Source organism: Protopterus annectens, chromosome 3.part0 (genome assembly GCF_019279795.1).
Source record: "Protopterus annectens isolate FY-2018-M chromosome 3.part0, PAN1.0, whole genome shotgun sequence".
Classification (NCBI taxonomy): domain Eukaryota; kingdom Metazoa; phylum Chordata; order Ceratodontiformes; family Protopteridae; genus Protopterus; species Protopterus annectens.
In genome coordinates, this window is record NC_056731.1 from 1,213,139,041 (window position 1) to 1,213,154,482 (window position 15,442).

The 15,442-nt window shown below is 44.0% G+C and overlaps 1 protein-coding gene across 3 annotated transcripts in view; it reads left to right on the plus strand.

Annotated features, from left to right (window-relative positions):
* The window catches only part of LOC122796716 (desmoplakin), a 1,113,853-nt gene that overhangs the window by 444,568 nt on the left and 653,843 nt on the right, over positions 1 to 15,442 (plus strand). For all 3 annotated transcript variants that reach the window (XM_044065413.1, XM_044065414.1, XM_044065415.1), the window contains exon 8: positions 8,078 to 8,182. In XM_044065413.1, the coding sequence (XP_043921348.1) occupies positions 8,078 to 8,182 (105 nt within the window). The remainder of the gene's footprint in view (positions 1 to 8,077; positions 8,183 to 15,442) is intronic.

Here is a 15,442-nt window from a genome sequence, read left to right on the forward strand (position 1 = left end):
GCATAGTACAGCTTCCTCGGGTATGGAAGAAGCCTGTTTTGACTCTTGACGGGTCTCTTAGATTGGAAGTCTTTGATCTAGATTGATGCCTTGGAATTTAAGCCAATGCTGATCTAGGTAGGGAGGCAAAGGGTGTGGCCACTGAGGTCAAAAGCTTTTGTGAGATCTATGCAGAGGGCTCCTGTAAGGTTGTCTTTTGGTAAATAAGGTATCATATGTAGGGTCCGTAGGATAGTCATAGTGTTGCAATCTGTCCAAAAGCCATCTTGTTTGAGAGAGAGGAGGTGGTATTGTTGGATATATGTAGGTCAGCAAAATCTAGATTTTTATTCTACAGCTGTACCAGTTGTGGGAAGAATGGCAACTGTGTGAAATGTGAGATATTGTGAGGATTAACTTTTGGGAGTTTGGTTTACTAATACTGTTATCCAGGTACGAGGGGTTATAGGTTTGCAGTGGAGGAATGGTGAGGTATTTCTTATATAGTAGTGCTTGATCCGGAAGTAATTGTTATCAGAACTTGGGGGGCATTTGTACAAAATTGATCAGATAATGTTTCAGTATCATAGCATTTGACTTCTTTGGAATAGAAGAGATGGATGAAGAAGGCTGTGGGTGAAGGGTCTGAGTGCAGACCTCTACTGTCCCTGTTTTAATGGAACGTTCCTATTTTTCTGACCTAATTTACTTTTGCACAGGATGTCCCTATTTTTGGAGCTTTGTCCCTGCTTTCAGGCTTAATATACCCCTTCATACAATTTTCTGAATACCTCTCATCACATGTGATGTTTGAAGCTGTCTAGTGCACAGAAAAATCACACTACATGACCAACATGCTTGTGACAAAAAACAGGGCACTTATTTTTCAGCCCCCTTCTTCTGATGCAAAAATAAATTACCTTGTATGGTAAAATTGTGTAATGGAATTTGTTCCAAGCCAATGGATTTTACACCATCTTTTCCATCATGTGCAGTGTCCCATATATGTCCTTCTATTCCTATGTTGCAGTACTCTATATGTGGGATTTTCTGCCCTCAGGCAACTCATATGTCGGCTCCTATACAAAAGCTTCAGCTTGACTGTTGCAGTGTGTGTGTGGGACGCCACACGTAGGGCCATAAACCAGGAGCCTTAAATGTTGACTTCTGCATGCACAATCCTCAGAACCTTTTAGCCGCAGACAACTTTTGCATCATATGATCGCTTCTTCACAGACGTCATATCTTAAAGATAAGTAACCCATTGGGTTTCTAATTTTCTTATTTTTTTTGCCGGTTGTTATTGCTAACACTTGGCTGTTGTAACCTTTAGCTGATGTCAGGGAAAAAATGGAAGTGCCAATCCGGGTGCCAGATACCCATAAAGACACCCATGACAGGTCTGTTTTTTGCCTAGGCTGGGAACACAATCATTCCTCCTGTGCTATTTGTCAATCATTTGTGCCTAAGACCTTACACAGCCATCTGGCCATGTTAAACCTCTACCTGGAGAACCAGCGCCTTAAGTAGTTACCCTTAGAATGGAACCTGCATCGGAGGCCGCACCAGAACCTCTGCACAAGAAGGCCAAGTTCCCTAGGCCTTCCTTGCCTGCTGCTCCGTTTCACAAGCCACGCTCGGCGGATCCGTCGACTACAGCATCATCCCTTAAGGAAGCTGTTTCGCAGCCAATGACTGGCACATCCTCAGAGCTTATCCAGACATCGATGGCCGTCGATGTCGAGTGAGAACCAGTTTCGGTGGTACCTCCAGCCGGGATCCTGACTTCAGATATGTTGCTTTCCAAACCCCACGCCAGGCCACTCTCTACTTCCTCCCTGGCCAAAAAGAAGCAGAAAACTAAATATACCTCCACCTCTTCAGAAGTCGCACCAGATTGGCAGGCCTTGACCTCTTGTCTCATGCAGGCCTTTATGGCCTTCAGCCTCAGCCACCTCCACCCTGCCTCTTCTGAGCCCTAGGCCTGCTTCTGCTTCTTCCCTCCCACCCATGACCCCTCAAGTCAGGGAAGAAGAACATGATTCTTCCTTCCCATCCTCAGAAGAGTCCATTTCTTATGTTTCCCAGATTGCCACCCCCCTAGAAATATTACTGTCCTGATGGGGAATCTGTGGAATGGGATTCCCCCCCTGAGGACATTACTTTTGGTGAGACCATCACCCAAGATGAAGGATTACTTTAAATGGGATACGTCCCAAATGACTGACACCCAAAAAAGGTATTTTGAGCTGCTGCAAGTAGAATCATCCTCTCCTTCAGCGGTACCCCCGGTATTGCCTGCTTACTTGGATGCCTTCAACTCAGCTTCTAAGGCCCCAGACTTCCAGCTTCCAGCCTCTAAGCATCCTGACTGCTTCTATTAAAGTACCAGAGGACCAAAAGTTCCTGGTTAAACCATCCTTGGCGGACCCAGCTGTGATTGTCACCACTGCAAATAAGCAATCTAGACTGCTGCCTTCTGCCTCCCTCCTACCCACTGATAAAGATATGGATAGGATAGGAAAGAAGGTATACACTTCTTTCATCTTGGCTTTCAGAGCCATAAATTGTCAGACCCACATGACCGAGTATGCGTTAGACTTGGTCTCTCAAGCCTCCTCCATGTTGGCATCTTTTCTTGACAGTCCCATTAAGACTGACATTACCTCCAAACATTCCTTGGCCCAACAGGTAGCCAGGCTTTCCATCAGATGCAGCTACGATGCTGCAGAAGCACCCGCCAGGTCTGCAGCATCCGTTTCTGCCCTCAGGAGGTACTCATGGCTAAGACTGCAGAACCTCCCTAAGGATTTCAAGTCCAAGATCTTGGACGCCCCTCTGGACCACAATGTTCTTTTCAGCAAACAATCTGCTGACCTTTTTAAAAATCTGAAGGAAAAAAGCAAAGAACTTCAGGACATCAAGCATCTTTTGGTGTCACCCATCCCCAAGTATTATAGGAACTACCCTGCTAAGGTCACCTTTGTGAGATGTAATCCTCAACCCTTTACTTCCTCTTCCAGGTCTATGAGAGGGGCTAGAAGACCTACCACGTCTAGACCCTCTGCTCCACCCAGACAGCCCTTTCAGGACAGAGGAAGCCCCAGTAAGGCCCCCTCTCGGCCCGCCTTTTCCACTGTCTTCCCTTTTGGCAATCTATCACTACAGACCAGTGGGTCTTAACCATTATCCAAAAAGAGTATTTTCTATCCTGAAAAGAAAAATCACCCAGAAGAGGCATTCCTCCCCCACCCCTCAAAAAAAAAAACAGGCTAATCTCATGCCACAAGTTCTGGCAGACCTTCTAAAGCTAGGCACCATAGAACCTGTCCCCCCAGGACAGGAAGGAAAGGGTTTCTACTCCCATCTCTTCCTGGTCTCCAAAAAAAGATGGCCCTGGAGACCCATCTTAGACCTGTCCTATCTAAATCTCCACCTTCAGGTACCTTCTTTCAAAATGCTCTCTCTCACCACCCTGCTGCCTTTTATTCCAACCAATGCCTTCATGGTCACTATGGACCTAAAGGAGGCCTACCCAAACATACCCATCAGGAATTCCCACAGACAATTCCTGTAGTTGTCTGGACCTGCCTCTCATTTCCAATTTACCTCCTTGCCCTTTGGTTTATCCACACCCCCCCCCCGAGTCTTTATAAAGTGCCTAGCCCCAGCAGTTGCCTTCTGCAGAACTCAGGGTATACAGATTTACACTTATCTGGATGACATCCTGATTCTGGCAGAGCCCAGGGATGCTCTATCAAAGTATGTACATTTCACCATGTCCCTTCTGTAGAATCTGGGGTTCACCATCAACCTCCCCAGATCCTCCCTGATCCCAGGCCAGGACAAGATTTTCCTAAGCTGCAGAATCAGAACAGACCAAATGAAGGCCTTTGTCCCACAGGACAAGGTTCTTTCTTTGACTTCCCACTTCCAGGAAGCCCTGCTATCCCAAATGGTGATGGCAAGGCAGTTTCTCCACCTACTGGGTTTAATGGCAGCAACCATCCCCATGTTACCACTGGCAAGAATGCACATGTGTAAGCTACAGTGGTTCCTGAAGAACATCTGGTCCCAACACGTACATCCCCTAGAGCAAGTCATTCCCCTCCTTCCCTATCTGAAAACAGAAATCAGCTGGTGGATCCATCAAGTACAACTAAACCCAGGGCTCCCACTACAACCACCACCCAAACCCAAGTAATGCATACAGATGCCTCAGATTCAGGTTGGGGAGCAACTCTGGCTTCTTACAGGATTCAAGAAAAGTGGCATCCCTCTCTTCAGGCCAAGCACATCAGTATCGGGGAAATGACAGCAGTCTTCTTAGCTCTAAAGACCTTCCCTCCTTTTCTGGTTCCAGGGGTGCTCCAGATTGTGACTGACAACACCACAGTGATGTGGTACCTCAACAAACAGGGAGGAACAAAGGCCTATCAGCTGTGCAGACTAACCTTGCTGATATGGGACTTAGCCTCTCATCACAACTTAGTCCTGCAGGTGGCCTACATCCCCTCACAGGACAACCACCAAGCAGATCTCTTAAGCTGGACCTCCTTGCCTCAGCACAAATGGATGCTGAACAGGGAGGTCTTAGACATAGTCCACCAGTGGGGTGCTCCACAAATAGACCTGTTTGTTTCCCCCCAGAACAGGCAGCTGCAGACCTCCTGCTCAAAAACCCACTCCTGTCTAGCATGGAGAATGGATGCTTTCAGCATCTCTTGGGAGGGGAAGTTCCTTTATGCCTTCCCCCCCATTCCCACTGATTCAGAAAGTCCTCCTGAAAATACAGAAGGACAAACCAAAAATCTTGTTAGTGACTCCCTACTGGCCAAGGCAGCACTGGTTCCCCCTACTTCACAAGCTAGCCAAGGACAATTACTTCAAGTTACCCTACAAGCTGGACCTACTGACACAAGACAAAGGAACTCTTCTACACCCACACTTACAGATGTCTCTGACTCTGTGGGTGATAAACTTTTTGATCCCCTTCAGACACCACTACTCAGAGGATGTGCTTTCTGTCCTAAGGGAGGCAAGGAAACCTACCACCAGAAAATCTTACCCGGCTAAGTGGGAAAGATTTACAAAATGGTGTCTGCACAAGGGATGGGACCCTTGCTCTGCAGAGGTCCCTCTGGTTCTAAACCACGTGTGTCAACTGATAAAAAGTGGGCTTTCTTATTCTTCTGTAAAAGTACACCTGTCTGCCATCTCAGCCTGCCTGCTCCTGGAAAACCCCTTGCTTGCCAAGCTCAACGTAAAGTTATTCCCTAAAGGGATCTTGAATATGAGACCACCTAGGAAACCTATCCCCCCGCCCTGGGACCTTAACTACATCTTAGAGAAGTTAACCCAACATCCCTTTGAACCGGCTGGGGCCTCTTCCTCACAGATGTGTACATAGAAGACAGTCCTGCTGGTGGCTGTCACTACAGCCAGATGAGTGTCAGAATTGCAGGCCTTAATGGCCCCCTACACCATCTTCCACAAAGACAGGGTGTCCCCGTGAACCAGCCCCTCCTTTATGCCCAAGGAGGTCAATGACTTGTCTCTAAACCAATCCACCTGTCTACCCACCTTTTTCCCCCCACCCACTAATGAAGGGGAGAGGATCCTGCACTCCTTGGATGTGCACAGGCAACTAAGGTTTTACCTGGACAAGACCAAAGGCATCAGGAAAACTAACCAGCTCTTTGTCTCCTATGACCCCATAGCCCTGGGCAAGGCAGTCTCCAAGCAAACCATCTCATGCTGGATTAGGAAAGCTATTTGCCTCTGCTACTCCCAGCATGGAAAGGAACCTCCAGTGAGAATTAAGGCCCATTCTGCTAGAGCTGTGGCCACCTCCAGGGCCTTCATGAAGGGCCTAGACACAGCATCCATTTTGAAAGCAGCCACTTGGGCCACTATCCACACCTTCACCAAGCAGTATAAACTTGACCAAGTTTCCAGAGCTAGGACAGGATTCACCAGGGCAGTCCTGCAGAGTCTTGTTGAACCCTCTTCGGCGACCACCACCCTGTCATCCGCATAAGCTGTGGTACGCTTCCACATCTAGAATAATACAACATAGGAATAGAAGGACATAGAATAGTTGTGTAAAATCTTAGCATAACCATAGATGTCCTTCTCTTCCATGTTGCAGTATTCATTCCCATCCACCAGTTCCCCCAGGTCCTATTCCTTACCTGACCAGTTTGTATTACAATACGATACCAAGTCACACATCTGAAAACCACTGGCATTCCTCCTGCTGGGCCTTATTCTCTGCCTGCTGGCCTTCAAGTTCTGAGGATTGTGCGTGCAGGCGTCACGTTTAAGGCCCCTGGTTCATGGCCCTATGCGTGACGTCCCACTCACACTGCAACAGCGAAGCTGAAGCTTTTGTATAGGAGCCAACGTATGAGTCACCTGAGGGCAGAAAATCCCACATCTAGAATACTGCAACGTGGAAGAGAAGGACATCTATGGTTATGGTAAGATTTTACACAACTATTCTTTCTTCTAGAAGTAGTAAGCTTTATGTGCTGTTTGGTGTTTAAATTTCAGGATAATTAGATATCAAGATTTTTAGCTGGATATTCCTACTTTTCAAGAGTCATTGTTTCAGTGTCTATAGGTCTAGAGGTATGCCTGAGTGGGGTAGGGTATTGTCTTTGAGAATTTGAGGAGAGCTGCTAGTTTTTTAGATAATGAGCCCCTTGTAGATGTACAAGATATTGCATCTATGTTAAATTCTAGATGTGGAAATGTTTGAACTCAAACTGGACAAATCTACCCACCCTGTGTGGGTGATACATAAGTTCATAGGATGATGCTAGGCTATTGGCCCGGAGGCCCTTATAAGCCTAGCCAAGAATTTCATCCATTTTCCCACAAAGTCAGCACCTGTTTCCCCCTGTCCATCAGAGACACAGATGGGATCCCAGGGGTATACTTTATTTCCCATCCAGTCTTTCAGGTTCCTCTTAAAGAGAGCTAGTGAGGCACTCTGCTTGACATGGAGAAGGAGTCCATTTCACAGATGGGGGAGTCTTGGGGACACAAATATATCCTAACAAGTTCTGTTAATATCAAAGACCAGGTTGAGGCCTTGTGTGCGGGCTGCACGAGTGGAGTTTGACTTATGGATATGCAGCAGTTCCATCAATGCTGGGTCTTAGATGGCCTTGTATGCCAGAAACAGGTCACCTCTGAACAGTCTGTATGAGACTGAGTAGAGAGACAGGGCTTTTAGCCTATCTGTATAGGATAGTTTGAAACCTTGGATTTTCCTGGTCAGGAACCTCTGTGGTCTCTCTAGCTGCTCCATGTGCTTGGCAAGGTACATGCTGAAGGGGGCATTGTACTCGGTAATGGGTCTGATAAGGGAGGAGTACATGGATGTTATGGCCTCCTTGTTCTTAGGTGAAGTACCCTTGCTTATGAGGTGGGCTATGTACAAAGCCTTCCATACAACAATGTGGTTGTCAAAGGTCAAGTTGCTATCAACCTGGGTGCCCAAGTTCGTCACGACTGATTGCATGCTTAGTAAGTTGTTATTAATGTAATAATTAGTGGGGACACCATTTTCCCTAAAGGGAATAATGATGCATTTCTTAGCATTCAGTTTGAGCCCATACTTCTGGAACCAGTCATTAGTTTGGATAAAGCCCACTTGGAGGATATTCACATCAATAGGGGAATTTAAGACAGTGCCCAGCTTGCAGTCATCTGCAGACTTGGTCAGCTACAGACCACTGGTTTTGACTTGCACCTCAGAAAAGTATATCCCAAACAGTAGAGGCCCCAAGGCCGATCCTTGGGGTACACCGCTCCTTACAGGTCTGCTGTGTCCATGTTTTTTGGTTGCATAGATTTCTGCTGTCATTTAGTGTAGTTTTCAGATACATTATTGTAAAATGTTTCAAGCACTGTAGTCAGTATCAAAATGTATTCTACTGTTGCTGCATACTGAACCTGACTTGGTAAACACTTCATGTTTATATGTAAATACTTACATTTTTCAGAAATTCTAAACCACAGGGCAATATATGTACAGTACTGGATGTGACATTTTCAGCTTAGATCCTGTTGTGTTTTTTATACCTAGAACCTCATGAGTCAACTGGAAACAAAGGAAAAACGCCTGAATAAGTTAAAGCAGGACAGTGATGCATATGTGACGAGTCAGCACCCTGCAGCTGAGAAGATTGAAGTAGGTTTATGTGCTGTAGTTTTTTTTTCCTTCTTATACACTGACAAATGAAAGTTAGAGTTATAAATTTTTGTTTCTTGCAGTACAGTGGGACGGACATACATGTTTATTTAGCAGTGATTAGCATACTTCTATTACTTTTTCAGTAAATGTCAAGCTGTCATAATATAAATGGTGATGTCTGTGGCTGCAGTAAATGTTTTACATAACAGCTCAGAGCATCAAGGAGACTCCCTTGTATCCTTTGCCTGCAGAGCCTAGCCCCCAGATGTTGGACATTTGCCATGTTATTGACATCTGCCAGGAATCTTGTGTATGGGCTGGTTCCAGTGGCAGGCCTTAACACTGGCTTCTTCATTTTCCAGTGTTGCTCTTAGCTGTCAGTTTCCTAAATGGGTGATCCCTGTTGCCCACTACTCAGTTCTCACAGTTTGCTTGGGCACTCCTTGTACATTCAGTGAGTGCAGACCCACCCATTCAGAAGTTATTGTGATAGGGAGCTCTTTTTCCCCTGCAGTATCTTGGGAAGAGGATTCTGAAGAGGTAGATGCCCTTGTCTCTCATATGGGTTAGCCTCCATCTGCAGCTCATAAGCTGATAAAGAACTAAATGCATCACATGCAAGATATCATGGGGCACTGCTGTCTTCTCCACAGAGAGCATAAATCTGCATCTGAGCAAGGAGTATGAGGAGGGTCATTCTCCCTCCCCCAAGGAGTTCACCCATAAGTAAACTGTTTGGCATTCTGAATGCTTGTAGACTCAGCTCCTGAGAAAACACATACCCTCTAACAAGTCCCCATTTAAGGAGTGGAGTGAGATCTATAGCATGTTGGTGTGAACTTGTAATATAATTTCCTCAGTCTAGCTGTTCCAGCGACCATAGCACTATCTTATCACAGAGTCTACAGTTTTAGACATGGTGAGCAAAAAGGAGTTGTCCTCTAACACTTTGGGGTTTTTAATCCCTTGACTGTTTGTCTTACCTATCCAAGCTGGATTCCTGTTCAGTAGATTTGATGCTGGAGAAGATGATAGACTTGTGATTCATCATTCAGATTTTCACCAAGAAGGATTTTTTACTGAACATTACCATAGTTTCTGAATCGACTTCCATGTGGCTTCATTGTAACTTTGACTGTGTTGATGCTGTAGTTAAGGCAGCAGGTTCAGGCATATGTTAATACAGATTGCAGTGGTTCATGCTTTTATTCAAGGTTGAACTCTGACAAACCATTTTGGATGCCAGCTTATGGAGAGAGTTTTTAAAATGCCTTCAGTGACCTGTTTTGAGGATCTTCAGAAGAGTAACTGGTTCTCACCAGAGGCTCCTTTTGTAGGCCAGCTGTTTATTGCAAGAAGACAAAAGTGTAGGTTAATGAGGATCATTGGCCCTCTCTTGGTGATGCCTCTATTGTTTGTATCAGCTCAGTCCCAGTTTGTTTTTTAACATGTTTATTAAATTACCAAGAAAGATATAGACAGAAATACATTAATATAAAAAACATGTTAACATGTTTCACGTTACATATATTTTCTCACATATGTTCTTTCTTATAACTGTCCTCAGTCCAACATTGTAGAAATTGCACAATTTCTGCCTTCCCTTAAACCTCACTGTTCTCCAGAACATTATTCTGCAAGTATTATTCCCACAGCTTCCATTTATTTCTATGCAATTTGCTCCTTCTCTTTTCCAAAGATTCAACTTCCATGTTTTTATCTCTATTACACTATTCAGTACTTCAAGTAGAGTTGGATTAGACTTTGATTTCCATTTTCTAGTAATTACTTTTTTGGTAGTCTCCAGAATTAAACTTAACAAGGCATCACTGTATCTAGGCAATTCAGATCCCATGTCCCAGCTCAAAAGAATCATTTCCTTAGTTACACACATTTGTTCAGCCAATATTTCTGAGGAGTGCTCTGTAGGGAATTTTTAAAACGTGCCAACTCATTATACTGTCAAAACATATGTTCCCAATTACCTCTTACTTCCTCATCCTCCAACATAAGCTGTGTACCTGAGAAAAATTATTTGAAGTCTCCATGGGGTGTAAAAATACCTAGGTGAATACATCCAAGCAAAATCCTAAACATTCTAGACTTTATTATATACTTGGGAGTCGTATGTATGACCGCCCATTATTTCCTTCTAAATTGCTTATCCAATCTCTTAACCTCCTCTGATCGATTCTTATAGTGCATTGTTTTGTATACCCTTCTAATTATTCCTTTAACAGCATCTTTTGTTCTAAATTCAACTAAAAGCTCTACCAGAGCAGGTGTTTCACTTAGGATCCCCCTATCCCTTTTCTTTCCTTGTACACTGGTATCAATCCTTTTTAGGGACATCAGTCTGTAGCCTGCAGTCCAAATGTCTTCTTGGACTCATCCCTTTCTATTACTTTTCCCTCTCCAGTTATTTGCTCACAGTACTTTGTTTCCTTTGCCAATTTTTCCAGTAAATTCCAGTCCCTCTTGCCTGTTCTGTATACCCCTACATGCAGTCATCTCTGTTGGCAAAATCGCTTTACACCTTTCTTGTATTAACCTACTTTTTAGATTACTTTTTGCTGCTTTATGAATATAATAATCTGGATGGCTGCTGTTATTCTCCTAAAGGACTTTCATCCAAGATCCCACTCTGTCCTTATTTCTTGAATCCTCCCCTCCCATTTCATCGTCATCCCTTTCCACTTTGAATTGTAATTTTCTGCTTGTGTTATATATTTGAGCCTTAATTGTGTAGCTCTAAAATATCCCATCAAATCAGGTAATCCTAAACCACCTTGTTCTATTGGAAGGATGAATTTCTTCCACTTAACCCTTGTCCTCTTCCCCTCCCAGATAAATTCCTTCAACTTCTTAATAGCTATTGTCCACAACTTCTTCTCTGTTTGATAAAAATATGTCTCACCTGTATATAAAACTAAAAGGACTAAAACATTTTCACCACTTGTATCTTACTATCCATATCAATAAACAAGATCTTTCAGTTTGTCAGTTTTTGTATTACCTGTTGTTAAGTCTCTTCCCACATATCCTTAATTGCCATAACCGAAGCCTTTTTAATCCTTACTCCTTAATACTTTATCATGTCCCCATAAATATGGGCATTGCTGATCCAATTCATATGTGGTTAAATAATTCATGGCTATAGCCTTTGTTCGATCTTCATTCATGTTATATCAAAAAAAAAAAAAAAAAGACTTGAAACATATGTGGTTACATAATTCATGGCTATAGCCTTTGTTCGATCTTCATTCATTTTATATAAAAAAAAAAAAACTTGAAACTGTCTAAAATGTTCCACAACACTCAGATGTCCTTCTTCAGGATTTATCAGGTATAAAGTAATAATGTCTGCATATAAAGCCAACTTTTTCTGGTTACCACATCAATTTCTTCCTTAAATTTCTGAGACCCTTATTTTCTTTATCAGTGGCTCTAAATGTAAATTAAATGACAAAAGGGAGAGAAAAAGGACACCCCTGCCTGGTTCCTCTGTTCAGATGCAACTTACCAGAGAGGAACCCTCACAGTTTAATTCCGATCCCTCATGTATACTCAGAACTAGCCTTTATTGTGTCACAGAATGCAAATGCTTCAATTTCCGTACTCATAAAATCCCAGCTTACACTGTGGAATACTTTCTCTGCATCAAGACCTATTAACAACAGTGGTATTTTCTTACATTATGCTTATGCATTATGCGGCTCTACATAAACACTTTATAATTATGGTTTAAATTTGAAATTGAAGCTGGGTCTGATGGATCTTTACTGTCTTTAGGTATTAAAACCACCAGAGCTTTTTTCCAAGATGTTGGTGCTTCTCTTCCTTTTAAAACACTGCTAAACAAAACCTTCCTGATCGTTATCACTTTCTTTCCTCTTAACTTCCAGGCTTCTGTAGAAGTGCCATCTGTTCCTGGAGGTTTTCCTGCAGATTGATTGTACATCTCCATTTTTATCTCCTTATCTTAAATGTTAATTGTTGAGCCTCATCTCCCTCTAAACGTTGCATACTTAAGTCTTCCATAAATATTTCTTTTTGTGCTCTTTCTTGATTTCCACATTTCTCTGTTTTATACAAATTTTCATAACATTTCCAAAATATCTATAATACTTCTGCATGATCTCTGGTTATTTTTCTTGTTATAGGCTTCCTTAGTTTGGCAACAGCCCTTTCTAATTCTGTTGCCTTAGTAATTGTGCTATAAGTTGTTGTACTCTGAAGTTATTATCAAAAAGGTTGCTTAACAATGATCTTTCTAAACTCATGCATATTATCCAGATACTCTCTTATTTTCTCTTTAGCACTCTGCATTTGTGCCTCTTCTAGTTCTGCGAGATTCCCCTTATTCTGCAGTAGTTTAAAAAGAAGTTATGTACGTACCATAACGTTCCATGTTAGTTGTCTTCTCGCCTTCTTTCTTGCTGGTTGGGATCGGAGCCGATCCTCGCCTCCGACTCGGCCATCTTCAATAGCTCGAGAGCTTTTTACTGGCTCGAGGCTACCCCATATCCCATGATGCCTGGCGCTAGTTACCCAGATCTTGTTTGAAAAAGCTATTCCAGACATAACTAAGGAAGAATTCTGCCCTAGTAGCCCTTTGGGCCTAACTGTGAAGCTATCTAAGCAGAAAAAGGACAACCAGAGAAGGTTCAGCCAATGAAATCTGAAAAAGGGAGCTCCTCTCAATCCACTAGGATAGAGGGATGGAGGGTGGGATGCAAGAAAGAAGACGAGAAGAAGACATCTAACATGGAACGTTATGGTAGGTACATAACTTCTTTATGTTAAGTTGTCTATCTCGCCTTCATTCTTGCTGGTTGGGACAGCGTCCCTAGCACCTACTATCCTGGGTGGCTCAATGGAATAGACTCTTCAGAACAGTGGAACCAAAATCAGCTCTGTTTCTAGATGCAATGACTAGTTTGTGATGAGAAATGAAGGTATGTGGGTTAGCCCATGTCACAGCTGCACAGATAGATTCCATGGGCAACCTAGATTGGAAGGCCACCGAGGTGGCCAGTGTCCTAGTAGAGTGGCCTTTAGGTTTGATAGGTAATTCTTTGTTTCTCAGCTGGTAAATGAATTAAATAATGTGAGACAACCACCTAGATAATGTTACCTTTGAGACTGGAAGGCCCTGTCTGCCCTCAGCATAGGAAAGGAAGAGTTGGTCCGACTTCCTGATGTCCTTTGTCCTATGCAAATAAAAACGCAGCTGTCTGTGAACATCCAACTGGTGCAATTTATATTCTGCCTTATTGGTGTGATTAGGAAAGAACACAGGAAGGTCTATGGACTGATTTAAATTATTTTGTGAACAGACCTTAGGAAGGAAGGAAGGATTGGTCCTTAGAGCGACCCTATCGTTATGAAAAACTAAGTATGGAGGACAAATACATAGAGCCTGAAGCTCCAAAACACGTCTGGCAGAAGTAATGGCTACCAGAAAGAGAGTCTTCCAGGATAAAAACTTAATGGAGCAAGATGCTGCAGGTTCAAAAGGTGGCAAGATTAGGGAAGCTAGCACCAAATTTAGATCCCACGGAGGTGGGGGATCCCTCACTGGGGGCCTAAGCAGAGTGGTTCCTTTGAGGAAGGCTTTACACAGCTTATGAGACATGATGTTATTAGAAGACAACCCAATGTGAAAATTCGAAATGGCAGCTAACTGAACCCTGATTGTAGCAGAAGCGGAACCAGAATGAAAGAGTTCCGCTAAAAATTCCAAAATCTCGTGGACAGGGGCTGAAAAGGGATCTATATTCTTAGCCTCTGCCCAGCAAGAAAAACGTTTCCACTTGGTAGCATAAGTTTTCCTAGTTGTGGATTTGTGCGATGAGATAATAATTTCCCTCACAGAGGAGGAAATATTAGGAAGCCTGGCTAAGGTTGGAAGTGGAGCAACCAAGCTGTGAGCTGGAGTGTTTGAAGGGATCGATGCAGTCTGCCCGATTGATGAATCAGCAGATCTGGAATAGGATCCGGAATCCAAGGCTGCTCGAGAAGGTAATGATGCAGGAATGGGAACCATATCTGTCGAGGCCAGTAAGGGGAAAAGAGGATCATTTTGCAACCCAACGGAGTTGCTCTCTGTATGAGTTTGGGTATTAGGGGAAATGGAGGGAAAGCGTAAAGAAGTTCCTGAGGCCAATCATGGACTAGAGCGTCTCTGGGGGAGTGGCCGGGAAGTGGAAGAAGGGAGAAGAAATTGCTGCACTTGCTGTTGTAAGGTGTGGTGAACAGGTCGCAGCAAGACTGCCCCCATTTGCGAAAGATTTGTTCCGCAATTACCTGATTCAGAGACCACTCGTGAGGCATGAGAATTGCTCTGCTGAGCCTGTCTGCGATGACATTGGAACTCCCAGGGTGTGCGCTGTGATCAGACAACGTTGGGAAGAGATCGTCCACTACCAGAGTCTGAGTGCTTCTCGACATAGAGGATAGGACCTGGTTCCGCCCTGCTTGTTGATGTACCACACCACTGACATGTTGTCCGTTTGAATTGCAATGGTCCTGGAAAGGAGAGAGTCCTGAAGGGCTTGCAATGCTAAAAGCACGGCTCTCATCTCCAAGACATTTATATGCAAATGGTACTCGTGAGGTTGCCAGGTGCCTTGGACTGTCCTGCCCTGATAATGCCCCCCCCCACACCCAATCAGGGAGGTGTCCGTGGTCACTGTGGCGACTGGAGGGGATAGCACAAATGGTCTGCCCTGGGACACTGATGGGGAGACCATCCACCAAGCGAGGTGCTTCTTGCATGCTTCTGTGATCATAATCTTGTGAGACATGGGAAGCTGTTGGAAGGACCACTGTGTGAATAGAAGCCACTGGAGGATTCTCATGTGAAAGCAGGCCAGGGGGACAAGAAGAATTGCTGATGCCATGGAACCCAGTGTGCGGAGGACAAACCTGACTTGAATCGTTTTGCACGTTAATAAAATCTGTACTTGCTGGCGAATTAGTGATACCCTGTCTGGTGGAAGATTCGCAAACATGTTCCTGGTATTTAGATTTGCGCCTGTATAAGTGATATGCTGACAGGGCAACAATGCAGATTTTTCGAAATTTATTGTGATACCTAGCCTGGAGCAAGTTTTGATAGTGTAGTCCCTGGCTTGCAGGAGGTGATGCCTGGTGGAAGCAGTGAGGAGCCAGTTGTCTAGATATGGAAACACCTGGAATCCCTGACGTCTCAGGTGAGCCGTAACGACTGCCATGCTTTTGGTGAACACCCTG